This window comes from Haliotis cracherodii, unplaced genomic scaffold (genome assembly GCF_022045235.1).
Source record: "Haliotis cracherodii isolate W230 unplaced genomic scaffold, xgHalCrac1.p SCAF_2, whole genome shotgun sequence".
Taxonomy (NCBI): Eukaryota; Metazoa; Mollusca; class Gastropoda; order Lepetellida; family Haliotidae; genus Haliotis; species Haliotis cracherodii.
Window position 1 is genome coordinate 18,850,963 of NW_027266275.1, and position 27,507 is coordinate 18,878,469.

Here is a 27,507-nt window from a genome sequence, read left to right on the forward strand (position 1 = left end):
ATAATCTTGAACTCAGATGTTAATTAAGATAAACTCGATTGGTAGGAATACATCACGACACCGAGGAAAGTTGTAATTTATATATTTTTATCATCTTAAATGAGTGATGTAGAGGTGTCAGAATCCCAAAATAATGCATCATGAATAGGATTGTTAGGCTTTGTATCACATATCCATTAACAATGTGTAAAGAAGCACTGAATTCAAAATACCGTTACAAAATATAGAATATGTTATCATATTTTCTTTGAATGTTCCATGCATAATACAACACGAGCAACTCAGTTCACAAAGATGACTTCAACAGAACGTTAAAACAAAGCCATTCATCGGAGACACGTAGTGGCTGCAAAGTAATAGATCTGTCACACGCTGTACAATGAAATCATGCACATGTGGTAAACACATAACATCATCAGCATAAACGAGTCCAATACGCTTGAAGGATATCACTGCTTCATGGATCAGTTTCATAAAACGATCTTAGCGCTATGACCGCCGTTATTCTATACATTAACATTCGGGTATATGTAAGTTACGACAGTCGCAGCACTACGATCGTTTTGTAGTACGGGTCCATTGTTGGTACAAAAATATCAGTTGACAGTGATAACTTGTCCAATAGATTAGATTTAGTCTATCATTGCATCGCCATTCAATATGCATCCTTGATGAGGCCCATCTCACATAGCTTGTGACGAAGATCCAGTTTCTGTACTTTTCTGGCTGCTGATTGTTACGGAAGTATCAGATGACCTTTAATGGGTCTCACTTGAAGGCTGCATCAGCTGATCAATAGAATCGTCCACGATAACTTTGACAGTTCACTGGGTCACTTGAGAGAGACAGCATGGGACTGACATTGAGCTCAAAGCGTGTAGCTTCATCCAATGTATCACCTTTACTGATCAGGTTTACAATTATTCGTTCACGTTAAATGGGTGGTTTAGATAAGCAATTCTCGCTTGATCATTCAATAGTCCATCAGAGCATTGACATGGATCCAGTATCTTTGGCTTCATGAAGCGTATCACTACTGCTGATGTTGTTACAAAACTCGCCGTTTACGTTCGACTGGTATCGCTTGAAAGCCAGTTTTACTTGACCATTTGAATAGTCCACCGTCATGTGCCGTGTGCTTGAATAATAATGGCTAAACAGGGAGCGATGGCGGTCAGATGAAGAAGCGCAAATTAGCATAAGTCGGATTCGAGCCCTTATCCTCTTGCTGAAGAGGCAATACACGAGAGGATTCATACAGCTGTTTGATGTGCCCAGCCACTGAGCAAGAGGGATCACGAAGTCCTGGATTGTCTTCATCTCATCGCTGAGGTCATGTGGTGGAAAGAAGTATAGCCTTAGAGTAACAGCGTACAAAGGAAGCCAGGACAAGGCAAAGAGAAACACAACCACAGCTAACATTTTCACAACCTTGATCTTTGATTTCTGGATGACCCCCCGTTCTGTTGTAATACCTGGCGCGTCTCTGTTCCATACTTTAATGCCAATGAAGGAGTAACAAACAACAATGAAGCTGAGAGGAATAGCATAGCAGAAAAGAAAGATAGCGCCGAGGAAGAACTCTCTGTATTGTCCAGGTCTCGGCCAGCGCTGGATACAGACGTATAGTAGCTGCAGGTTTGTTTGGTAGTCTACTTGGGTATAGTAAACAGCCCACGGCACCATGATGGATAAGGCCAACATCCACACCACCATCAATATCATGCGTGCGATACGCATTGTCATTTTGAATTTGAACACATAACAAATGGCAAGGTATCTGAAATAGAGAGAACCAATATTACCAAATGAATTTTAAGAAGCCATGTATTACAACAACGGAAACTCTGTCATATCTGCGTGAAATATGTGTGTATCTGATACATTAACATGTTTCAGGCTGAAGTAAATGTATATCAATAATAAAGGAACTCATATTTGATGATGTCCAGCTCACTGGTTGAAATAATGTATGTTATGGCGTAACCAAATCATGCCAGGACCGAAATTCCCAGTTTCCAAAGATAAATCGGTCGCTCCCATCATATCAAATAGGCTAATCCTTGATCATGTGTGTGAATACGTCATACGTTTATTAGTGATGGTGATGACCAAACTAAATCATATCTCATATCATGCTTCATAATTATCATAGCAACATTATCGGTTGACGAAATTATACATTTTGTTATTCTTTTAGCAGGATGTTACCTACAGCTAATAATAAGTATCTTGTTTGATGTCTAAATGGTTGACAGTTTTCGGTAATAATTGTGTTAATAATAATTTATGGCTTGCTCTAGCAATTACCCCAAAGCCAGCACGTATAGAATGAATGTTTGATGTCTTGGAATTAATCAACAACTTCATATTAGTCATAACTCAAGGGCGTCTCAACGTTGGTGAATATACCTTGATATTTTGTAGTATGCAAATCAATAATTAACGAGGTGTACTACAGACTGTCTAAAAATAGGCAACGCTGGAACCATTGCGAACTGAGTATTTTAAAATTTATACTTTACATACCTGTCTAAGGCAATTGCTGCCAAAGTATTGACCGACGCACACACGGAAATTCCTTGTAGGTACGGGACTGCCTTGCACATAAACGCTCCAAACCTCCATCCTGTGAACAGTCAATAAATTGATATAAGTATTAATGAGGTAATCACACTTTATCAGTCCAATTATCGATGTCATAATTATGCGGATTTAAAAGTAGCTAACTGGAGCGAGGGACATACAATTCTTAATGTTTGATATCCTCTGTCCACTTTGCTACTGGAAATGATTTCCTTTTAAATTAAATATTCACAAACTTCATATGGGAATAGATAGATAATGTGCTTTCACAGGCTCCTTAAAACTTCACAAGACACATTGTGACGTGAATAGCACATTCCTGGCTAAGACCTTCTTTTGCTAACAAGTACTGTGACTTGAATACCCATTCCAAAATATCCTAATTCATAATATCCTTGCTGTAGAATGGGATTTTAAGAATATGTACATGATTCTGAGCGTTTTGAAAACAATAATTAAGACGTATGACTTACAAATCTACGTGTAACTTTCACTTTGTTGCAAAATGATGTCATGGAGGGACAGTAAAACATTTGACAAATTTTGGAAAGAACATGTACGTGTGGGTCAGGAAACAAGGAATTGTGTTATCATATCTGACGTTTCGGTGAAAAATATTATACTGAGGGGCAAACAAAAATATATCTCTCAGTTGATTTTTTCATTATATTCCAAAAGCATATCACATCTCAAAAAGACCTGTGCCCGGCGCTTTGTCAGCATTCAGAAATACTTCTACATAGTTTGATTTGTTTAATTTAGTTTGATTTAAAGCTTTTAAAAGCTCAAAATAATGTTTCTCATAATCCACAACTCTTAGACATCTTATCTTTGAAAATCAATACATTTGCTTTTTGCATTTCAAATATGGTAGGGTTCATATGGTTGTAAATTCATTTTTTCCTCATTCTTCTCTGAACCAATTTATTTTTACATAACATTACCCAGCCACTGATTACCTTTTTACTTACCGTTGCGGGAATGATTGATGGTTACATAGCCATCAACAAATTTAACAAGAGTTCTTTCAATTTTCAATTACATAAAAACAGACTCGGTATACTTACTTTCGCCCCTCAGTTTAGCATATTCGTCAGACACAACCTACATGTTAGTTCAAGGACCTGCACGAATTTGACGCCTTAGTGGAATCGATATAGATACCATCCCTGATACCATTGCTTGCGTGACTACCTATACTTGACTAAGAATATAATGAGGAAACTATTTTGACCGTAGACAGGAATGCTTGTCACGGAGCTGTGCTCCAGAAACCAGAACCAGAAGAATAAAGTAATAATGAAAACGTGCGAACATATTAACATGTTTCGTACTGGTAGCTAATTGTATCAATAGACGACACTATGTAGAACCAAAATCCAAACTTACACTGACATGGAACAAAGATTAATTAAATCAGAGAAAATAAACAAGTTGATTTAGCTGAGCAACTGTCTAACAGTAATAAAGTAAGGATGGATAAAACAACGCTCTGACAAGATATTGACAAGATTCATGGACAGCCAATAAAGTCGGCTGCAACCAACTAACACTCTAATGAGAGAAAACCTTGGCTGGGTTAAATAGCGGGAAATAAACACAGAGGGCCTATCTCCAACGTAAGTCCTTTGGACTAAAAATTGATGGAAATCGCCTAAATATCAAACTAGTCTTATAGACGTACAACTCACCCATTTAGACTGTGTAAGGAAATTACAAACTTCCCAAAGATATAGTACACTTGACCTAAGGAGTATCTTGTCTCACAATCAGTAAAAATGGGTATTTGACCAAAAGAGTAACTTGACTTACAATAGTAAATAGGTATTTGACCTAAACTAGACAAACATTTAATAACCAAATCCGAGTTTCGAAGGACTCTCCTGTCTTACGAAACCTGTAGGTGAAGACACATAACTTTGACAAGGGTTTTATACGCACGTGCGGATCGGAGAGGACAACCTATCCTGGTCAGCCGGGATATGCAATAGCCTGGCGAGCTTAACAAAGTGTGTTTCATTACATCGGGATAACCCCACTAGCAAACTAACTACTAAACCAACACGGAAAATGCAAGTACCAAAATAAAGCGTTGACCATTAGCTGTCCAACTTTATCACTTAAGATTTACAACCAGGTGTAAGGTGGCAAAAATGACCATACATAAATGAGAAATATGTACAATTACTAGCTAATCCTGTTTGAAAATTATAGTCACAAAAACACACTACCAACACATGAATAAGTAAGCAAACATATATGAAATAACATATATCAAATCAATACAAGATAGAAGTGTGCCATTAAATCTCTAGAGAATGAAATATATGGGTCAATAACTCTCCTACAATGACGGTAAACAAACTGGACAACGACGAATGCCAGACTTTGATGAGGAAGCCGGACAATTCTAGGAGAGGGGAGCTGTGCGGTCACTGGGCCGTAACTATGCTGGTTTTATAATATAATAATTAAATTCAGCGCCTTTCAAATCGTTTTAATCAAATTTGTTTTTGTGTTTATGTTAAATATTAAATAGACCTCATCAAATAATATCATAACTGAATTGTGTACGTAACGTTTAAGTGATACATAGAAATGAAAATCAGACATTTACGAAATATTTTGATGTATCACAGACTAGATATATACCACGGTGATATATAAAAGTGCATGTTGATTAAAAGGTTGAGTGGATTTACTAGTATATCATATGTTAGAAGTTCAACTGGTTATGGATAAAGTTATTGAACAAGTGATATCCGCGCTCTACTTATGTAGTAACATAACTCATATGGCAAAAAGGATAGTCCAGCCATTTGACTTCTGTGTGATGTAATCAAGTTCCCAAACTTTCCTTTCGAGAAGACAAACGAACTTTCTGTATCAGTTTGTTTGTTTATTTAACGCAGCATTCAGCAGTATTCCAGCTATATGGCGGCGGTCGGTAAATAATCGAGTCTGGACCAGACAATCCAGTGATTGACATCATGAGCATCGGGATCGATGATATGTATAAACCAAGTCAGCGAGCCTGACCACCTGATTCCGTTAGTCGCCTTCTACGACAAGCATAGTCGCCTTTTACGGTAAGTATGGGTTGCTGGGAGACCTATTCTACCCCGGAATCTTCACGGGTCTTCTGTATCAGTAAACTATTATCCTGGAATTGGGACAAACGCAATGTTCGAAACACTGAAGTGCGCATAATCAACACATGCATGTATCAGACTGACAGACAGGATGTTTCTGAATCAGAGGCCAAACGCATCAATAGTAATACATACTTTTGATAGTTTAAGCTTTCGAGTTAAACTGTACATTACAATTGCTCTCGAAGCCTTACAATTTATTTTGCAACATTTACATATATACGATCGTAACACAATATCGTTATCGATGAAATTATAGAACCGCTGCGCATTTCATGATTTCCAAAATCATTAGATCCACGTCCAAATGTCTTCCATTGTATGCTTCACAGCAAGAGAAGTGTACATATTTTTTTCACAATCAAGATGACGTTTAAGTAAGAACGTACTTTACATTGTTTTACAATTTAATGGCCACCATTCTTTTGATGCAGTCTTTCAATGGTCGTATACAGACATGAATATAGCATTGTGATCACCTTTCTGTTTAATCCACACGGAACCAAATCCATATCTAAATTATATACTGTAATATTAACATGTGTTGCCAAGTCGCGATTAATAACAAATAGCAACATTCTATAACGATGGTGCAGGTACTGCTCAACAAGCGAAGCCAATATCTAATGCATTCTCCAGATACATAATATGCATTGGATGCCTTCCAGTTTTCCCGCCCGTGTTGTTTAACGCCGCATTCAGCAAATATTCCTGCTATATGACGATGGCCTGTACGTTATCGAGTGTGTACCTGATAATGTATTGACTGATGTTGTAAACAACCTACCACACCTTAGGGGTACCATGACAAAGAGTCAACCAGGTCACCGAGCTTGACAATCCGATCTATTATGTCACCTCTTACGACCTACATAGTTTACTGTGGATCTATTCTGACCCGGAAGTTTCCCGAGGTGTCTGTGGCCGAACCTGACCCAAAGAAAACATGTAGCCTTATGAAAATATCAAAAGTACATGGAAAAGCGAGACAAGTGGACGTGTTGTGTAGGTTGTTCTCTGCACCAGTGCTCCCTTGACGTTGCTCAGAAGCTCAATCCTACTTAAGAAGGCTTGCTTCAAAACATCATGCCAGTATCAGATTAATTACAGCCCTGTGGAATCGGAAGTCACGATGCCTAATAGTCGGGGATTCTCTCAAGATGATTTTACGCCTCTAAGAATAATTTGTTCGCCTGCATTAACGTCAATTATTGCTCAAATGACCGACACTTTTGTTGTAGTATGACCTTCTTCATACGTTTCTGAACATACACGGGTCAGGCTGATGGGAAATCGATGGCAACTGCGAGATGACATTGCAAGCAGGCAATTGACGTCTGATGTGTGCCCCTTATAACATGGAGTGACGTCGACAACAAAGCGTACTGCTGTGTACAGATTTCATGAAGTGATGACATTGCTTCCTCGTAATAAATTTCTTTACGAAACAGCTTTATGGTGGGGCAGCATACACTCAACCGTTCGCCAACACCTGGTGTCATCACTGGTTGATGGTGTTTCATGAACACATGCTCATAATATAGTTGGAATCATACAATGGACTGCTTCCAGCAGAAATTTCTTTTTTTCGCTTTGATTACGAAATAGTCAATTCGCACTGTCTGTATGTGTTCTGGACAAGGCCCGTATGCATAAGATGGGCACTAATTTTATTGTCCACAGTTAGCTTTTGAGCATCCACGAAGGCAAAGATAATCTTCATGATATATGTTGTCATGTCTTGAGAAACATACTGTGGGACATGCCAGCCAAGCCTAAATCTTGGGCCCTTCGCCTTAGTGCTCGACTGAAGTGAAACAAACAGCCCCTGATTTCAGCATCAGGAAAATCGGGCTCATCGACATGGATGACTGCAAATTCTAAGTCATTTTTTAACCCTGGCTAGGGGAAAAATTTACGACCTAAATAGCTGCTGATGCACATATCTATGGCTAAACAATCTGCGGCAGGTAAGATTGATTGGTTGTAGCAGTTTAACGCCACACTCCTCACAGGACGCCTTCCGCCATAGCAATTTTGGCTGACCTGGTCATGTGTGTGAGTAGGGCACACATTGCAAGTTTTAGTATTGATAAAATGTCTTTTTTTTAAAAAAAAAATAAAAAAATCGTATTGATATTATTTGATTTTTGATTGTTAGAAATTGATAAAGGTTCCATGGCTGCTCTAGATTTGTTTACAAAAGTTCGAATAGTTGGCCATGTATTTGGTATCTGCTATTTGAAGTGTATGCAACTGATCTTTTGTGAAGTAAGCTACGATCTTTTTGCCCTCTCCAACACCGAAGGGAAGAAAGGTATGTTCTCACAGTCCATTTCTCAAGGAGATAAACATCAGTTCTGATCTGAGGCAAAACTGGAACTGTCTTGCTTTGGTAACGGTAGAAGGTACTCCTCATACTGGACTTGTCTTAAACCTACCATATCTAACATGTCAAGAGTCATGGCAGCACTTACATGAAACTACTAAGCTGGAAGATCCAGGGTATTTTAATAATGAATTTAATTGGATTACTTATACCAACTGTGATCATTGTCTTAGTTTGTGGCCTTGGGAATGTTCACCCAATTTATCTGCAGTGATTGTGCTAACTGTCGGAGGTTATGTTGTTGTTGCTGACGTGCTCGCAGTCGTTGATCCAGTGCATCCAATGAATGTTCGATTGGGTTTAAATCTAAAAACCTGGATGGCCATCGTAGGACCTGGATGTTGTGATTCCTGACAAAGGCTGTTGTCAGTATTGCCGTGTAAGGTCGGGCGATGTCTTGTTGGAAAATGATGTTCGCTTGTTGCATCATGGGAAGGACATTTCCAGGGTAGGAGATGTCTGCCCACATTATCACACCACCACCACCACCAAATATGGCCACTTCCTGTATTTAGTTTCGTGCATAGAGTTCCCGTCGTGGATTTTTGACAGGGAGAATAAATCCCTTATACCCCGCTTCGAAGCAAAAAACCGCACGCTTTTCTCAAGGCAAAGAAAGTCACGTAATGTAGCTCAAGTTAACCTCGGCTCGATTTAACAACTGTTTTCTCTCAATTATGAATTTGTTTTAAATCTCTTACAATGTCATATGAAAACATGTCGTTGTAATGGTATCACTCGGGGTACATATGATTTTATGCGTCCTGCGTAAGGTTGTATACCTCGAGCCAGAGGCGATAGTGCTTCACAGAAACGGAGAACTACCTCTGTGTTTCTACCACATTGTATTTCCGTGTCTTTTCATCGGAGTATCCCGTTTGTTAACGTCTTAGACGTTTTTCACCCTGGTTAAACCTACGGTCATTGGTATTATGCTGACGAACCAAGAAACATAATCAAGGAAAACCGAGATTCAAACCCACGATCACACGTTTCCGGAACGCAACTGAGAGATGCATCCGTGCTCAGCAAAATGCCACCCGCGTCCTCACTGCCTCGTAAACATCGGGCTTATGACAGATTTGTTTAAATATAATTAAAGAATGGAGTATTTATCCTTAAATACACTAACACGTAACATTGACGAGAATATGTACTTTGCGTCTGGCGCTCCAAATGAACAAAAATGTCAAACTTGAAGAATAACCCAGCACTGAAGTGTGGTTTCAATTGGAGCTAAGATTGAAAAGCAAGGTATTTATAGAACTGTAAATGCGTACCATTGTAGCATATCATTTGCTGAAAAAGTTGATTGATGTTCATGTAGTAATCTTGAACGAAATGGCTTCGCATTATGCCACAGCGTTCTGTGAATACGTACGTCTAACTCAAAGACCTTCATCAGAGTGACATTATTTTGAAGACTTTTCTATGGAAAAATACACCTTTAATACAAATATACATCTATCCTTGCATATTTTGCTTCACTGTGTGGACTTTGCAATCGCAAATGATTCGGATCAGCAAACATTAAAATCTGAAAGATCTTTTTTTCTCGTGTAAGCGGGCATCTCATTCTAAGCTACTTGAACGCAATTTTCTTTTTAAGACTAGTGGAGGACATTACCAAATTTTTCTTTTTTAATTTAACCGTTTATTACCGTGATTGTGGAAGTAAATATGTGACTTGCCTGTGCATGTATTTGTGATGGGTACCACCGGTGAACGCCTGGTGTCATCACTATTAGACACCGATTCATAAATACATATTAATCATGTACATATAGTCAGAATCGTTCTGTAGACTATGCTTTCAGCAGATATTTTTTGGTATGGAAAGGGTTTTCTCGCTTTTGTCAATAAAAAAATACTTAAGAACAATGACTCTGTAGTTTGAGATCCAAATGATGCAGTTCATCTTTAAGAGTTTGAATTCAGCATTGGCAGATATCGATAATGTTTAATGTTAAAACATGTCATATTGTACTTGAAAATAAAAGTGACACAACTCTTTCCATATTCATAAAAAATCTCTGCCAAAAGCAAAGTCAATTTCCGATTCCGACTATATCAATCACCGTGAAATTAATAGTGCTGATGCCAGGTGAATAGGCGAGCGTATCCAGCCCCGCAGGTGGTACCCGTCACAAACACATGCAAAGGCAAATGAATTGCCTGAAAACCCTCAGGAACATACTTGTATGTACAAGTCAAAATAGGAATTGCATCGGACATACGTTTGTGTCACTGATCGGTCAAATTCGGGAATGTCCTCAACATAAAGTTATGTCACTGTTTTGGTAATCGAATTGTCCATTGTCATTCTATAAGCGCGTTTCGTGTCTGGGTCAAAACACCATCCATATATCAGCAATCGATGCCACACTAGATAATGATATTGCCAAATGATTGTGTTTCAAGTATTGTCACAGGCGAACATATTAAGCCGAAGCGCCAGTCGGAATTTTTTGTCCTTGACTTGGAGACTAACTCTAGTTCATTTATTTTTCCGATTTACTGCTATCGGAGTGTGTTTAATTTCCTCTGTCCTGGAAAGAGAGTTTAAGAATGTCGGTTGCAGCCTGTGTGATACATCAGTATTAATCTGAATCTTGCCATTGAATCAGGTACACAGTGAACTGGGAGTTCCAGAATTCATTGTTTAGTCAACAGTATGTTAGCTCAACCTTTTTAATCAATAGGCGAACAGATGCAAACACGATGTTGTTTTAGTTCCGGAGCAGTGAAGTAATTTAAAAACGATTCCAATAATGATAAGATGCATCTTGGGGTTTACGTATATTATTTTTCATATACTGACGACCACTACTGGTAACATTAAACGCTGATTATTAGAAAAACCCGTTATAACCAAGGAATATTCTTATTCGTAGCTCTGTAACAATAAGAGAGTGAGTTATTTAACATCAAGCTTGGCGTCGGCAAAATTTCAGGCATATAGCGACGAAATCAATATATATTCATTAAAGCCACGCACAGTGAAGTATTTAATTACATGTATCCCAGAAGTAATATTATTGTGTTTGTTGTTTAACGTCGCACTCAGCAATATTACAGCTATATAACGGTGGTCTGTAAATAATCGAATCAGGACTAGACAATCCATTGATTGACATCATGAGCATCGATCTACGCAATTGGGATACGATGACATGCATCAACCAAGTTAGTGACCCTGGATTCCCGATCCTGTTAGTCGCCTTTTACAACAAATATAGGTTGCTGAAGACCATTAAAGTAAAGACACCTACCTATACAGACAGATGCATAATTTCTATAATAATCCTGATAAAAACATGAAAAGATTTAAATAAACCTCCTTGGGAATGCAATGTGCACGCAGTAGATCTAAATCATTTCCAAACATTTGGATGGAGATTCTCAAAACAAACTTAAACAGTAAAAAGGAAGCCAACGAGCGATACCCAAAGGCTGGAAGTCATAACGTAACACGTGATCTAAACACGTCACAGTGGAGTTTACTTTATTCATGGTACACCAGCGTTATAACTACGAGATAGGACTTCGGTGCAATGACACTAAAAATAGTACATTGACGTAAGTTTCATTTGGGGATGAAGCAACGCTTGGAATGACTCATGATTTCTACCTCTAAGCTTCTCGACTGCAATCGATATTTGAGATCAAACGAAGACAGGTTTATTAATCTCTACATGTGGCTGTATTCTAAATACGTTATTACCATATGGCTTTTATTAATAAATTACGCCATACGTATTTAAATTTTACCAAATTTAATGACTTGCGCAAGGTGCAGTTACTGAAACATTAAATCTGAACATGTTTATCGAGCTCCTACAAGTTTACCACTTTTTTTGTAATTCCCGATCATGAGCAAGGATTTATATACCATTCGAGACCCTGACCTGAGGATCCTGGCACAGTATGGGACGCAACTCTCAACAGCGAACAGCAGCTCTTTAGGCCAATAGGCCACGCGAGTGTAGTAAGACATAAACAGGTGCATACTGGTCATGTAAATAATCGATAAACAACTACACACACTGCTGGAACATCCAGCATCAAACCAGCCATGACACACCAATCTTCATTATTCTGTTTTTACGGTAAACATGCAATGGGGTGCTTAAGTTATTTTAGTATTCCAACGGGGGCGTTGCAAGAATTTTACTTTTTCAAGTGACGAGAGAGACTAAAGACGGCAATGTATTCTTCCTGAACTGATTCTGATAAATCCTTTGCCCAGAGCTATGGATTTATTACCCGCTAGAGATGAGAATTCAAGTTACTTGATGGTGAACTATAGACTATCACTTATAACAGACAAGGTTGTGACCGTGGATCGTAAATCACAAAAAGGGTTCATGGAAATTAGCGTGGTTTTACATCACTATTTGCGTAGCCGGATTTCTAAGAAAATAACCATTGGACACAAGTACACACAGTCAATGCATAATATTTAGTTTTAGCAAGGAAACCATGGCATGAGGATTTACAACAAAACTTCTTTGTCCACTGACATGAAATCACATTTGCCTCAAACTACTTTCATAACCAAGCTTAGATACATGAAAACAAAACATGTCGTATGTCATGTCCAAAGCAAGACAAGCTAGAGAAAAGAAATGTTGAGGACACTACAGTGAAAGCAGGGTACATCTACGTACAGGTCACGCCAGAGGCATCTCAACACGCCAAAGGTGAAGCCTTAAGCCCTCCTCCCGGTACTTAACATTTAAACTGTGTTGAGAAAACGGTCATAAAAACACGTACGTATACCGTCCTTAATAGTACTGTGGCCTTCTAACCATGTCCTCAAGATAACCCCTCATCCGAAGATCAACGTGGCATCAATGGTAATGAGGACGATGGAAATACTCTTGTCTGCTGACAAAAGGTCGACACGCCTGTGCATATATTGACGCACCCAACAGAGAATGCAGTGTCTGAGGTTATTGTATCACACTTAAATTGACATAAGGTACCTACAGTGCACACGAATTGAAGACGTTATTAGTGGTGTGAGACGATATTGTTGACATTGACACGGCGTGGAATTTGCTCACCAGCCAAAACCAAATTTGGTTACAGAGTCTTAACAACATAGTATGTCAAGTGTTGTCACAGTCGGTTCCTTACGAATGTCCCTAGAGACGTTTGTAACCTTTTCTAGTAACATCTCTCTGGACTGTTTAGTATGATCTGTACGGGCGCACATGTCGGTACAAATTATGTTATACTAAGTACTCAACGATTCATATTAATATTTTAGTATCGATAAAATGAATTATCAATAAAGAAATAATACGATTCAGTTTATCTTACATCTTTACAACAGGTGAAAAACGTTTCATCTTTAATAAAACATCTCATTATATCATGTCAGGTGGGTGGTTTAGAGAAAAACACATACAAACATAAACAAGTAAGTAAATAACCTGTGTTTGCATTCACCTTTGTCGTCACCAACTAGCAGCCCTATTCTAAAAGTTGAAATGAGATGTGTTTTATTATCAAATGTATCAAAGTCCGTGTCTTTGAAAGTTTGACCATTACACCGGTACCATGATAGTCAGATGCATGGCTTGACATTGACAGTTGACTGACATGTTTCATGATAGAAACCGACGTAATAAAGCACCAATACACGCCAGCTCGTGTCAGCTCGTGTTATACGGAATCAAAATCAAATTAAAAGCTTTTCCGAGCTCATCATCCTAAATGAGTATGGTCTGTTAGTCACGTACATGCATTATTGTATTATACCAATCAATACTCAACATCGTGCTTAAACAAGAAAACAGCGTTATCACTATTCCCCGCCATGAGTGAGTGAATCAGTTGGGTATCCCACTCATGTATGCAATTGTTGTTATTGTTAATCCTCCACCTACTATATATATTTTGTACTATGTCCCTCATATAGTCTTGCTTGACAACGGTATAAGGATCTATACCGAAACGTCGCTTTTCACAGTATTAAAGAAGTTGTTATCCATAAAATTGTGTCTATCTTGTCATCCGTCACTTCTAAGTAATGCCTATCAAACAATGTGGGTTTAACACCGCTTTGAATAGTATTCAATATATATATCTGTCCAATAAGCTTTAAAAAGGGAAAACGACTAGGGTGGTTTTACATGTATATCATGGGAAAATCTGACAAAATTAAAAACTGTTCAACCTTTCTCTGAAATAATAATTTAGGGCACCAATTTTCGCCCTCTTGAGGTTTAGAATTCTTGATAAGTATACATGTAGATTCTCTAAGATACGCTTGCGAAGTTTCCTTGAAGTAACTTCAGTACCTGTCCCCTATGCAGACACTGTGCACTGAGGATCAAGGTCGGTTACTGTGTAAAAATTATTTTAAGGCATCTGTCTTGAACTCTTGTATTGATAACTATCTCTTAGATAAGCATGGAAACTTTCATTCCTCTCACGTCAGTAGTTTCTGAGAAAACTTGTCCCCATTTCCCGTAGTATGCACTAAGTTGAAAAGCACGGAGTAAAGGTCATTACTCTGTAAAATATGAATTAAAGACACAGATTTTGGTCTTGGAAACCTTTTTGCAACATATATATGATTTGAACATGGTATGAGTTGGCCTCATGAAGATTATATAATACAATGGCAACTAAGATATATGTGGACAGACACTTTCCGTTAGTTTGAATGAGTGAGTAATATGGTTTTACGCCACTTTGAGCAATATTACGGTTTTAACAACAAAGATACCCACCTCGATGTATTAAAGAAATCTGAGCTGAAAGAAAACAACCTGTTATCAAATTTTGGAGATTCCCTTTTCAAGATCTCCTCAAAGAATATTAAACGTTTAATAATACAACGAGCGACATCCACGAGAAGTAATAATATCGATACAATGCAATTATGTTCTTTGATGTTAAGGATGAATTGGAGTTAATTGAATGAGAATGTTAATCCTGTTTAATACACACAACAACATTAACCTTTTGCAGTGAATAGGATGTTTCCAGCAGCTATATGTCATCGTAAATATTGATTTTTTAGTCAAAAGGGTTCCAGTGGGTCTTAAAATGTCACCCATTTACTGAAACTTTAATGGAGTTTGAAGATATTGCAAATCCAACTTTGTCTGTTTTGTCAACTACGTTCATCTCCCTTGAAAGTGGGTATCGCTCTTTATGAATTTTCATATTCAGGACTGCTTCCGTGGTCTAGTGGATAGAGCGTCTGCCCTGAGAGCGGAAGGTCGGTGGTTCGATCCTCGTCCGCGTCAAATCTTAAAAGATTGTAATTGTAATCCCTCTTGGCCTTAAGGGAAAACGAAAACAAGAACTGGTCGGCTCGTAGTCAGTATACTGTATTTGAGTGGGGTATCCATGATAACTGCGGCTTGGTATATCAGTTGTTATAGTTGCCACTGGGCGTTCTGGTAGCCTAGTGGTTAAAGCGTTCGCTCGTTACGCCGAAGACCCGGGTTCGATTCCCGACATGGGTACAATGTGTGAAGCCCATTTCTGGTGTCCCCCGCCGTGATATTGCTGGAATATTGCTAAAAGCGGCGTAAAACCATACTCACCCACTCACTATAGCTGGCACTAACAATCTGGCATTAGGACTAGGCCAAGCACACACACACACATGCACACACACCCGTACACACCTGTACACACACACACACACACACACACACACACACACACACACACACACACACACGTGCATGCACGTCGCTTTTCAGTTAAAATAATCTTTAACGCGACAATGTACCCCATTTCACCTCACCATCTTTGTATGTTGTCATGAATTTCTGGCTTCAAAATACATTGTTTATTCATAAAACAAAAAGATATTCATTAAGAAAAATGCCTACTTGTTAAAAGTATAATGGCAAAAGCGTAAATATAAAATATAGAAAAGGGAAGTTAGATTGATTGCCAATGATAAAAGCTTGGAAATATGCGATTAAATATTCATGTTAATACTACATCTCGTTCTTAGTTTGCCATATTTCATATAAATGAAGGAGATATATCAAATATTGATCACATTAGCAGGCAATAACTAATATCTGTCTGTATAATGAGCTCACAGGTCAGTATATCGTGCCAGCTTGCCACTAAAGAGGTGATAACACATTCCTGTCTATCACGTTAGGGCTTAATTGATTTTTGTTATAATGGCCTTATATGGGGAATATCAAGTAGAATAATGCCTAGTGAGTTTACTGATGATTAAGACATGAACATACCGTCAAGTATTCGCGTTTTATTACCAACATTCTATGTTTGTGTTTTCAGAACAAGACATAACTTTTTCACTACTTCCGAATAGTGATACTTAAACATACAAGTTAAAATCGCTGTGCTCTGAAACAATATCGGCGTCGTGCAGGGACACATTCAGACGTATTGGTCTAGCCTTGAGTAACGTTAATGGATTGTACACGACACTTTACTTACCGTTGAATAAGTTCGTCATTAGCGTGATCGGGAGACAGAAAATCGCCACCAAGAGATCCGATATGGCCAGATTAACCAGAAACACATACGTCGCTGAGTGAAACCGTTTGTCCTGACAGATAATTGCCACCACGCAGACGTTTCCTAAGACCGCCAATATAAAAACCATCCCGTATGCTAGAGATAAAACCACCACCATATATATTGGCTGCTTCACAAGAGCATAGAACTCCCCAGATCCGTAGGAAATAGTAGTGTTATTATAGACGTCCATTTTGAAAGTTTTTACTGGAAGTGATCTGTGCAACCACTACTTAGCAGCATGACGCCAAGGTGGAACAGTTTGACGTCCGTGCCTGTCCGCGACTCAAGCGCCACTTGCGGAAAATAATCTTTTTTTCAACAGCCGGCGCTGGTTCCAACACTCCTCGAGTTAATGATTTCAAATCCGTTGAATAACGTTTTATCGGGGTACAACAGTTTTCTTAGCAAACAAAGTGCCCTCTCGAAAACTTCCATAAGGACATTTCATTGTTTAACTGGAGTATTTAAATTGAATTCCGATATCACTGTTGGTGAAAGTAGCTATGTTATAATAAAGAATGGTGTGGTTCAATGTGCTAAAGTCATAATTGTCCCACAGGCAGCATAATGTCACACAATGCCTAGTGGCAGAGTTGTTGGTGAGTCCCGCCTTCATGCGTGGACGGCCTGCCGCTGATCATCATGTGACTGGCAACACTCCTTTGCACACAGCAACGTTAGATCCTCACTCTACTCTTATCTGCCGTCTGGTTCATTGTCAATTAAACGTACGGCCAGAAATGTAAGCTCGTCATCAGTCGTGGAAGCTTGAAGCCGGGGCTCAATTTCTCAAAGACAACTGCCCGTGGCAGGAATGCTTTTCTTAATGATTGAATTCCTCGAGGAAAGATCATATGATAGGAGGAAATATGCAGCGTTTGAAAGTAGGTAATTGATACTCTGTTAATCATAAAAGTTACAAAGCAGCTGCATCATTACCTCCTTGACACCACCAGCAACTACGCTTTGAATACGTTGTTGAATGGGACGTTCAAACATACAGCTAGGGTGAGAGAATCACCAGCAAGTCAATAGGGAGTAACACTAGTATATTTATATATATATATATGGTATGATGTGTATGCGAATACTAATACGTTTCATGTAGGCCTGAATACCACACAAACTATAAGAAAGAACAATGATGGTGATGAGGGAAGTAAAATATGTGACTTAGTTGGCGACGTCGGTGAGAAACATGTTGATGAATTAGGTGGTGCGAGTATGCAGGTGGAGGTGTTTTTGCATTTGATTGTGAAGATAGAAGAGGTTGATCGGATTGTCCTATTGGTAGTAAAGGTGGTGGTTAACGTTATTGGTGGTGGTGTAGGTGTAGGTGGAGGAGGTGGGGCTGGTGGTGGTATAGGTGAAGGAGGTGGTGTGGGTTGTAGTGTAAGTGGAGGAGGTGGGCCGGGAGGTGGTGTGTGTGGCGGTGCAGATGGAGGAGGTGTAGTGGGTGGCGGTGCAGGTGGAGGAGGCGGTGTGTGTGGCGGTGTAGGTAAAGGAGGTGTAGTTGGTGGCGGTGCAGGTGGAGGAGGTGGTGTGTGTGGCGGTGTAGGTTGAGGAGGTGTAGTGGGTGGCGGTGTAGGTAAAGGAGGTGGTATGTGTGGTGGTGAAGGTGGAGGAGGTGGTGTGTGTGGCGGTGTAGGTAGAGGAGGTGTAGTGGGTGGCGGTGCAGGTGGAGAAGGTGGTGTGGGTGGTGGTGTAGGTGGAAGAGGTGGTGGGTGGTGGTGTAGGAGGATAAAGTGGGTCGGGAGGTGGTGTGAGTGGTGGTATAGGCGAAGGAGGTGGTGTAGGTGGTGGTATAAGTGGAGGAGGTGGGGCTGGTGGTGGAGGAGGTGGTGTGAGTGGTGGTGTAGGTGGATAAGGTAGTTCGGCAGGTGGTGTATGTGGCGGTGTAGGTAAAGGAGGTGGGCTGGTGGTGGTGTAAGTTGAGGAGGTGGTGTGGGTGGCGGTGTAGGTGGAGGAGGTGGTGTGGGTGGTGGTGTAGGTGGAGGAGGTGGTGTATGTGGTGTTGTAGGTAGAGGAGGCGTTTGTGTAGGTGAAGGAGGTGGGGCTGGTGGTGGTGTAGAGTATGTGGTGAAGGAGGTGGTGTGGGTGGTGGTGTAGGTGGAGGAGGCGGTATTGGCGTTTGTGTAGGTGAAGGAGGTGGGGCTGGTGGTGGTGTAGGGTATGTAGGTGAAGGAGGTGGTGGGGGTGGGGGTGTAGGTGGTGGAGGTGGTGGTGTAGGTCGGGGAGGCGGTATTGGCGTTTGTGTAGGTGAAGGAGGTGGGGCGGGTGGTGCTGTAGAGTATGTAGGTGGAAGAGGTGTTCTGGGTTGTGGTGGAGGCGAAGAAGCGGGGACGGGTGGTGGAGAAGGTGGACGTGGGGCTGACGGTGGTGTTGAGCATGTACATGTAGGTGAGGAGGTTGAGTGCATGGTGGTGTAGATGGAGGAGGTGGGGCTAGTGGTGGTGTAGAGCATGTAGGTGAGGAGGTTGTGTGTTTGGTGTGTGGTGTAGCTGGAGGAGGTGGTGTGGGTGACGATGTTGGTGAAGGAGGTGGGGCGGGTGGTGGTGTAGAGTATGTAGGTGGAAGAGGTGTTCTGGGTTGTGGTGGAGATGAGGAAGGTGGGACGACGGGTGATGGAGAAGGTGGACGTGGGGCTGACGGTGGTGTTGAGCATGTACATGTAGGTGAGGAGGTGGTGTGGGTGACGATGTAGGTGAAGGAGGTGGGGCGGGTGGTGGTGTAGGTGGAGGAGGTTAGGCTAGTGGTGGTGTAGAGTATGAAGGTGAGGAGGTGGAATGGGTGTTGGTGTAGGCGGAGGAGGTGATGTGGGTGCCGGTGTAGGTGGAGAAGGTGGGGCGGATGGTAGTGTAGGTGGAGGAGGTTGTGTGTTTGGCGGTGTAGGTGGAGGAGGTGGTGTGGGTGACGATGTTGATGAAGGAGGTGGGGCGGGTTGTGGTGTAGGTAGAGGAGGTGGACGCTGGTGGTGGTGTAGAGTATGTAGGTGGAGGAGGTTGCGTGGGTGATGGTGTAGTTGAAAGAGGTTTTGGTGTGGATGACGGTGTAGGCGAGGTTGGCGCTGTACGTGAATCCGTCCATCGCTGTGGCTGAGGTGAAAACGAGACTCGTCAGTGAATAGAACTTGTCCCCACTACTTGGCCGTCCAGGGTAGACACCGTCTGCACCACTGTAGACGTGCTTGACGGTGGTTTCCTGTCAAAATGGGACGTCTGGCGGGTCTTCTGGCGACAATCCCTGCACATCTGAGGCGGCGACGTACGGTTTGTGAAGATATTCGTCGAAGGCCAGGGATGCTTCTTGCAGTCACTGTTGCAGGCTGGAATCAATTTCGTAGGGTGTTGTTCGAATCGAGTTGTCTTGTCGATTATTGGTTACGCGTGGCTTGCCATTCCGAGGATGGTCTCTGACTGCATTCGTCTGTTGCCAACGTTGCCATAAACACCAAATGGTGTTTCTGTGGACGTTCAATTGTCTTGCAAACTCACGATGACTCGATCCTGCTTCAAGCATACGAATGACGCTCATTTTCGGACAGGCATGGCATTTCGTAATGTAGAATAATTGCGTAATTGTGTTGTTGTTCTGAGTGGTTGTTGTCAACACGATGCTAAATAATGCATATGGAATCCCGTTAACGCACATGTTCTATACCCATTCTTGGGTAGTGAAATACATAGGGCTTGCATAAAAGTCAACTTTTTAATGGAATGCATGCTTTTCTGTAGCAGTTGCGTTATTATGACTTGATTCCATACATGTACTGCAATATTGAAAACCAAACTTTACTTGTTTGAGAATACACTAAAATATTGGTGTCACAGGAACTGTTGTTGTTGAGTTTATATATTCCTTCAAAACAAATTTGTCGAAAAACAATATCAGCATGGGTCTGCCCAAGTCGGGAGGATTGCTCAACCAGTCAACGTTTAAATATGCAGACAGTTCACTGAGATGTTGCAAGGCTCTCCTCAAAGGCAGTTCATACTAAATTTTAGTTTCGATTAAAATCACACGACTATGATTCTTGCATCATTTCTTCGTTTTGATTTCACCAAAGCACAGATGATTATTTCAAAGCTATTACAAAATAGAAAAAGTAGATGAGAAAATGTAACGTGAGAAATGGCATGAGTGACTAACAAGATCTGCGCTTCGGGATATATTACGCCTTCACTTTACAGACACATGTACGTGATACCCATTTGACGGAAACGTGGCGACACTTGGACTTTCCCAGCTTAGTTATTTTATGAAAATTGCGTGAGTGGCGGATGCTTCGTACCGTATATTACGTTTCATGTTACGTCTACGAAATGATAGAAGATCCAGCATTCATTAACGCACGCACGTACACGCGCAGCACGTTTTTATATGAGTGCAATAATCTTGAAGGCCACGCTAGGCCCCATTTCACTGTCCTTCCACAATGAGTGACAGTATGAAAATTAGTACATTCGATAGCTCAATAACCATGTAGAAAACAATGTCCTAAAATGCTTAACTGAGCATTGTCGTACAAAGCTTTATATCTACTTGTATAAGAAGTGATACCTTTGTTCGCATGTTATCAGAGCATAAGCTAATTGTCAAGACCTGCTACATACACAGTGATAAGCGCACGGTAACATAGAAATATACACAGATACACGTGAAATGTAAAGAAACTATAGGAACAAAGACATTTACAATCATCAATAAGTGTGAAGAATAAGTTTGATATCAATCACCTTGAAATATACAATACATTTATATACAGTCGAACCTCATCATCTTGAACCACGTTATCTCGAACCTATTCTCCGGTCCCGACCGCCTTACCACATTGTGTTCATGCCTCGTTATCTCGAATGTCCGGATATCTCAAAGTTAGAACACGGTGCCACTAGGTTCAAAATAACTGATTTCGACTCTAAATAATTACTGACGAAGACATTAACATGAGTCTAATTAGGTCTAATGTTTGTTGATAGTAAAGCACGCTTAATTATGTTTTATTAATTTGTCGCATTCCTAGGGGAGGGGATGGCGTGTTATTCTTTGGTTCAATTAAAATAGGAAAACTATATACATATGTATATTGTGCCTTCTGAGAATGTGCTCATTCAACAGTTTTTAATCATACAAGACATCCTCCGATGTTTTCAAGTACTCATGCATGTACAACGATTGAATGGCCACAGACATCTTACCAGATTGTCCATCACCTTGAACTATTGCACTCAAGTGCATGCTAAACTGGTAACATTCCAACGCCAATCTGACCTCGCTTGATTACACCACCTGTTGACGTTTATAAGAACTAATCAGTGCTGGGAGCCATACAGAAGGCACTAACCGCAGCCTGTTGACAAGGAGGCACGGGAATATGCTACAAATACTGACGTTTTTCAGTCCATTCTGCTCAGAGGGGTTTGCTCTAATTGTGAACCTGCATGTATCCATGGGTTTTATTCTTTGTAGCGGACCGGTAACCGCCATAAACAAGTAGTGAGAAAAAGTCCCAGACCTAACTGTAGGCGATACAGTGTTTAACTTGAAAGTAAATTCTGAACGATCAATATTGCCGCATAGGTCGGTTCGGGTGAATGTTGAAAACCGAAGTCGAGACGTCGTTCGTTCCACGGGCTGGCACTGTGCTGATTGCCTTCACCATGCATTGGCTGCATTCTGCTTTTCCCTCAGGACAAGCCAATTTTACTTTCACGTTTTAACCATTTCTTCTTTATAAGTGAACTGTCGTTATGCAGAATACGATTATCTCAAAATAGTATTTTTCTCAATATAAACCGAAAAACAATGAAACAGCGATAAATACCCCTGTCTTCATATCTGATATCATGCGTTTTCAGCTGACAAAAAAACTAATATTTTCGTATACTCGTATAGAAATGTTATTATACACGTCATGTATGGACAATTGAGGCACGTTCACTAAAATATACAAGCATATTTTATGCATATATTCCGAAAGTATTTATCACAAATGTTCGAATGCAATTTGTATTGAAGCAAGGATACTCGTTTAATAAATGAGATAGATTCATGCCAGTGCCCCAAATTGATAAATCGGTTAAAGTTTCTGAGTTATGACTTAATAGGATGGCATCATTTCAAGCTTGCAAAAAGTTTTGGGAAATGAATAACGGCAATTATGTTGTTTCGCTTGGCAAGGGCACTAATGAAAATACTTTAAAAAATGCCATGTTCCCTAATGATATTTCTTCGCTTCATTCAATTCTGTTAAATTTGGTATGAAAACGTTCATGATCATCGCATTTTTTTGATTGGATAATTGTACGGGAAATAATATACACTACACGATTATCATGGGAAATAGTTGGGTATTACAAGCGCAAAAGTGTGTTGATAGTATCTCTATTTTGAAGTTGTTATCTGTAGAATACAATTGCTATATTATCAATTCTTGCAATAATAGAACTGATAAACTTTGAGATGCAGATGTTCTCGTAGAGACACCATGTCATCAACAGTGACCACACCAATAGTACTTTGATCAAATTTTTAAAATGTTTCATCTTGCAAGAAAGGAAAAATGATCATAGCGTCTGTGTTAAAAACAACCATACATTTTATGAAAATGCAAATGCGTCATTAGGTTGTACATCAATATTGATTTTTCATATTGATTATGAGAAAAATTAGTTTAGTCGCCTTTGAAGTACTTAAGCTTCATTAAATGTTAAGAGTCTTTTGATCGAAATTTACACATGTAAGTGAGTGCAAACCAGATCTTTCGGAGCGTCTGTAATATCAATCGTGATGTTTTAAATACATGAAGACAGCAAAGATTATATCTGTAAGATATACATCAAAATCAACAGCGTTCCTTATTTTCTGCTGATACCCTTAAGCTCTAAAATGGAATGTGCAACTCCATTCAAATGTAATCAAATAGGCGCCGTGGTGATTAGCTTAAATCTATTTCCCACGATGACTGATTTGAGAACCTAGTCGTAATATTCATTAAAAGGCAATCGAATGTGGCTATTCCTGAACGATTAATTGAGTCATCTCTCGCAATGACAGAGAACGACCACTTAAGAGTTTATAACCAGGACACAAGGTATTTAGCTGCTTGGTTACCAGGTAATGGCGTTACAGGAAACGTGGGTTACATAGTGCACTGGACATCGTCTTGACCCTTTGCCAAAGCAACGTTACTGCTTCACTGATTTCATATACGAGTATGGGACGCTTTGTCTGGCTGTGAATTATGAAAGTCTTGACGGCATATGAAAACGACGGTAGGCAACACACAGTTACTTTTTGAAGCAAATTATTTGAGTGACGGTTACTACTGATAGAGCAGGACACGTTGACCCTTTTCACTTATCCTTTCACATAGTTTCAAAGTTTTTGTCCCTTTTTCTCCCAAATGAATCTGTTTCGGCAGATAGTCGAGGCTGATTATTATCTGGCGCTGATGTTTCCTATATCGTGACGTATAGAACGAGAACTGTAAATGTTTCGTTTTGCTTAGATGAGATATTGTTGAAGGGTTATTACGACGTGTTGTTTTACAAGACCCCTCTCATGCTGAATGGGAACCTGATTGATTTGAGATAACGTGTACAAAGGCAAAACATACTTATGTCTCCGTGTAACTTTCCATCCATGTATATTGTGATCACTACATTTATACAGAAAATGAATAGTTTGCTGACTGCGTTTATCAAAGTGTTTTTAAGAATAGTACCCGAAACGTTTTCTAAAAGCACCCATTAGGTAAAAACAAACAGTAATTAAATGCAAACTAAAACGTGTTACGCAATACCGTAAGGTTTAGTTCACTGGTAATATCAACTTGTGTTTAAATAACCATCGTATACAGGTTATAACGTGTTTTGTACTCGACCTTATTCAGGATTTACATTTGCGCATTCTACATTTGAAATTTAGTTGTTTTAAACCGTTCCCTAAACATAAATAAGCTTTGACCTAGACAATTGGAGCGACAGCAAGTCATCGTATCAGCACTGCATCCAATTCAGGTTGTTAAACCATCCTGGAGATAGGACCTCAAAGAAAATTATTGAAAGGACTACTATTGAGATGTTACCGTTCCAAATGAGCTTCTCATTAGTGGGAGTGATTCCAGCCCATGGCGCACTTGTCAGACTGCTAACTGCATGCTTAGATTTACAAATACACCAGCAAGTATTGACCTCGAATTGGAGACTGATTGGGTATCGATCAACAGAGGACAATTCGCGTAATTAACTGCAACCTCACGAGAGCGTTTGTGTATCTGATGGAACTGTTTTAGAAACCACGCCACTCTATGCGTCTTTATCACAAATAGAACCTGTTAATCGATTGAACTCTTGCAGGTTATAACGGAAAGAACTCTGTCCACAATAATGATAAATGTCCACGTGCCTATTTAAAGGTGGCACCAAATGTTAGTTATTGTATTGAATAGTGTCTTTGGCAATGTCATATTCGTACACCAAGTTTGATATATTTTTAAAACAAGGTGTATGCAAAGAAAATTACCATGGTATATTAGGATTAATAAATTACATTTAAATATATCTGTCGTTGATGTTATATCTGCTTAAGTGAGTTGTGTTTGACGTCGCTTTTAGCAGTATTTCATTAATATCATTACAGCGTGCAGCCTTAAAGCAGAAGAAACAGTGGTACAGATCAATGGCGTAACTAATAAATGCTGAAACCCATGAGCACGGGCAGAGAAGAATCAGATCAGGGAAAGGCGGCATCTTGCACGAATGGGCCACCCATGCTCTAATAGCTGAAATCAAAACTTGGCTACATGTACAGTTTCTAATTATGGAAACGACACCATCATATTCAGATACTGGGATTGAAGTGAATGTCAAAATAAATATCCCAAGTATGTTCCTTCAGGTTTTTAAGTATCACTTGTCTCCATGAGGATGTCATTGCAGAGAAGATACATTACATCACCTAGTTGATTGTTGTCATCGCGTTAGATCTTTCTCATTTATCTACATCTTCTACTGTGCAGTTTAACGATTATAACTGATGTAACTTGTTTTTAATGGGCATGCGTGGTTCCACTATTTTCCCGTGAGAGAATCTGAATATCATTAGCCCATGTGTGTTAGCAATATACCTGCGCCAGTGATATTTACTAAAGCGTTAAATGTCTTAGATCTGCACATTCCCTACATTAAGCGTCAGGTATATTGCAGTCGGTTTTCGGGAGCGGTGGGGTAGCCTTGTGGTTAAAGCGTTTGGTCGTGAGGCAGAAAGTCCGGGTTCGATTCAACACATGGGTACAATTATATGAAGCCCATTTCTGGTATCCCTTGTCGCGATATTGCTGGAATGTCACAAAAAGCGGTATAAAATTATTCTCACTCTACCACTAGTTTTCAGCCTACCCACGTTTATTATGACTGTGCTAATGGTTTAGTTCAGAGGCTGCCACCAGTCTGCGTTTGAAAGAGTTTCTTCATGACTTTACAGTGAGTGAGTTGGGTGTAACGCCGTTTTTAATAGTATTCTCGTTATATCACGGTGTGTCAGCTTAATGTTTGACGAAGTGAAGCAGGTCTCTGACGTTTTCCACTTCGGTGAAACCCACGAGCACGGGTATGGTGCTGACAAACCAAGAAACATAATCGGGGCGTAACGGGATTCGAACCTACAATCACAGGTGTCTGGCGTGCCCAAGGGACGCAACTCTCCACAGCTAATCGCGGCGCCTTAGACGATTGGGCCACCAGTGCCCCCTTCATCACATTACAATACAGTGTATTCGAGTTATCGTGAGCGAATAGTATATCTTTCGAGGAAACACCCATGATTGAACAAGATAGCTGCAAGAGCATTATTAGAATACTGGTGAAGAAAAGACCAAACGTGGAAAACCTGACTGAAAGGGGATTCTTAAAGACATAAATCGAAACAGATTAAGACTTGTACAAACAAACCTTTATTTGACGTAACAATGTCATACACAATTTACGTGAAAGATTCTAAAAAAAATGTCGGAAATTTGTTTAGCATATGGAACATGAATGCACACCCATGCATGAATGCAAACTAAAGGTTTATTTTTTCAACCCTGGGCATATTGTTGAAGAGTTTTCCAAAGAACATACCACAAAGACTAATCAGAAATCCCATCAATGTCGTCATGCGTTATTGCATGATGCTTTCCGTGAATTTATGACCGTGAACGAGCACTTCAAGGGGCATTACGTCTGAGAGCCAGCGAAGGGGAAATCAGATACGTTTACGCCCGAAAAGATTGTCGCTTCTGTACAATATAGAATAGCCGATAATAAAGCCCTCTCAGAATAAGATAACTATTTCAGTGTCTAAACATACACTGCTGATTTGAGCGACGGCTAACTCAACGTATTGATGGACGGCTTCATGTTACCGTATCTGCAATTTGCTAAGTTGTGCCTGTGGTGATTTCAGAGTTCTTTCTGTTGTAATCGAAAACCAATTCTCTCACTAACGATGAAAGAGAAAAAACTACAAAAAGAATCAATTCAGATGTTTAGTTTGAAAAGAGAAGGTTTTACAAGGACAAATCGTTTTACTTCATAGCAAACAAAATATCCTTGGAGTTAAAGGGACTTTTGAGTTTTCATGTATGGGCATGTGAGTTGATGGTACTTAACGCGAAGCATTGTTGTTTTTGATCACATTCCATTTGCAACCTAGCTTTGTTTACATTCCACTCAATTCTTATAGTTGCAGCGTTGTAGTTGAATGAGAATAATGATCAGGAAACAGGTTCAATTTAAACTTCTCGTGTTCCACATTACTTCCGTCCAAAGTACTACTATTTTTAGTTTGAATAGTTTT

General features: G+C 39.9%; 2 protein-coding genes across 2 annotated transcripts; both read right to left on the minus strand.

The window, feature by feature from the left end:
- Positions 1 to 202: 202 nt before the first annotated feature.
- LOC139468940 (neuropeptide SIFamide receptor-like) lies at positions 203 to 17,027 on the minus strand. The gene is made up of 3 exons (XM_071251080.1): positions 16,582 to 17,027; positions 2,530 to 2,629; positions 203 to 1,780 (listed from the first exon to the last, which is right to left on the minus strand). Exons 1-3 carry the CDS (start codon positions 16,853 to 16,855, stop codon positions 985 to 987), a joined length of 1,170 nt encoding a protein of 389 aa, XP_071107181.1. The 5' UTR covers positions 16,856 to 17,027; the 3' UTR covers positions 203 to 984.
- A 922-nt stretch (positions 17,028 to 17,949) lies between these two features.
- LOC139467494 (uncharacterized) lies at positions 17,950 to 19,752 on the minus strand. The gene has a single exon (XM_071249033.1). The coding sequence runs from the start codon at positions 19,750 to 19,752 to the stop codon at positions 17,950 to 17,952; it is 1,803 nt and encodes a 600-aa protein (XP_071105134.1).
- Positions 19,753 to 27,507: the final 7,755 nt, after the last annotated feature.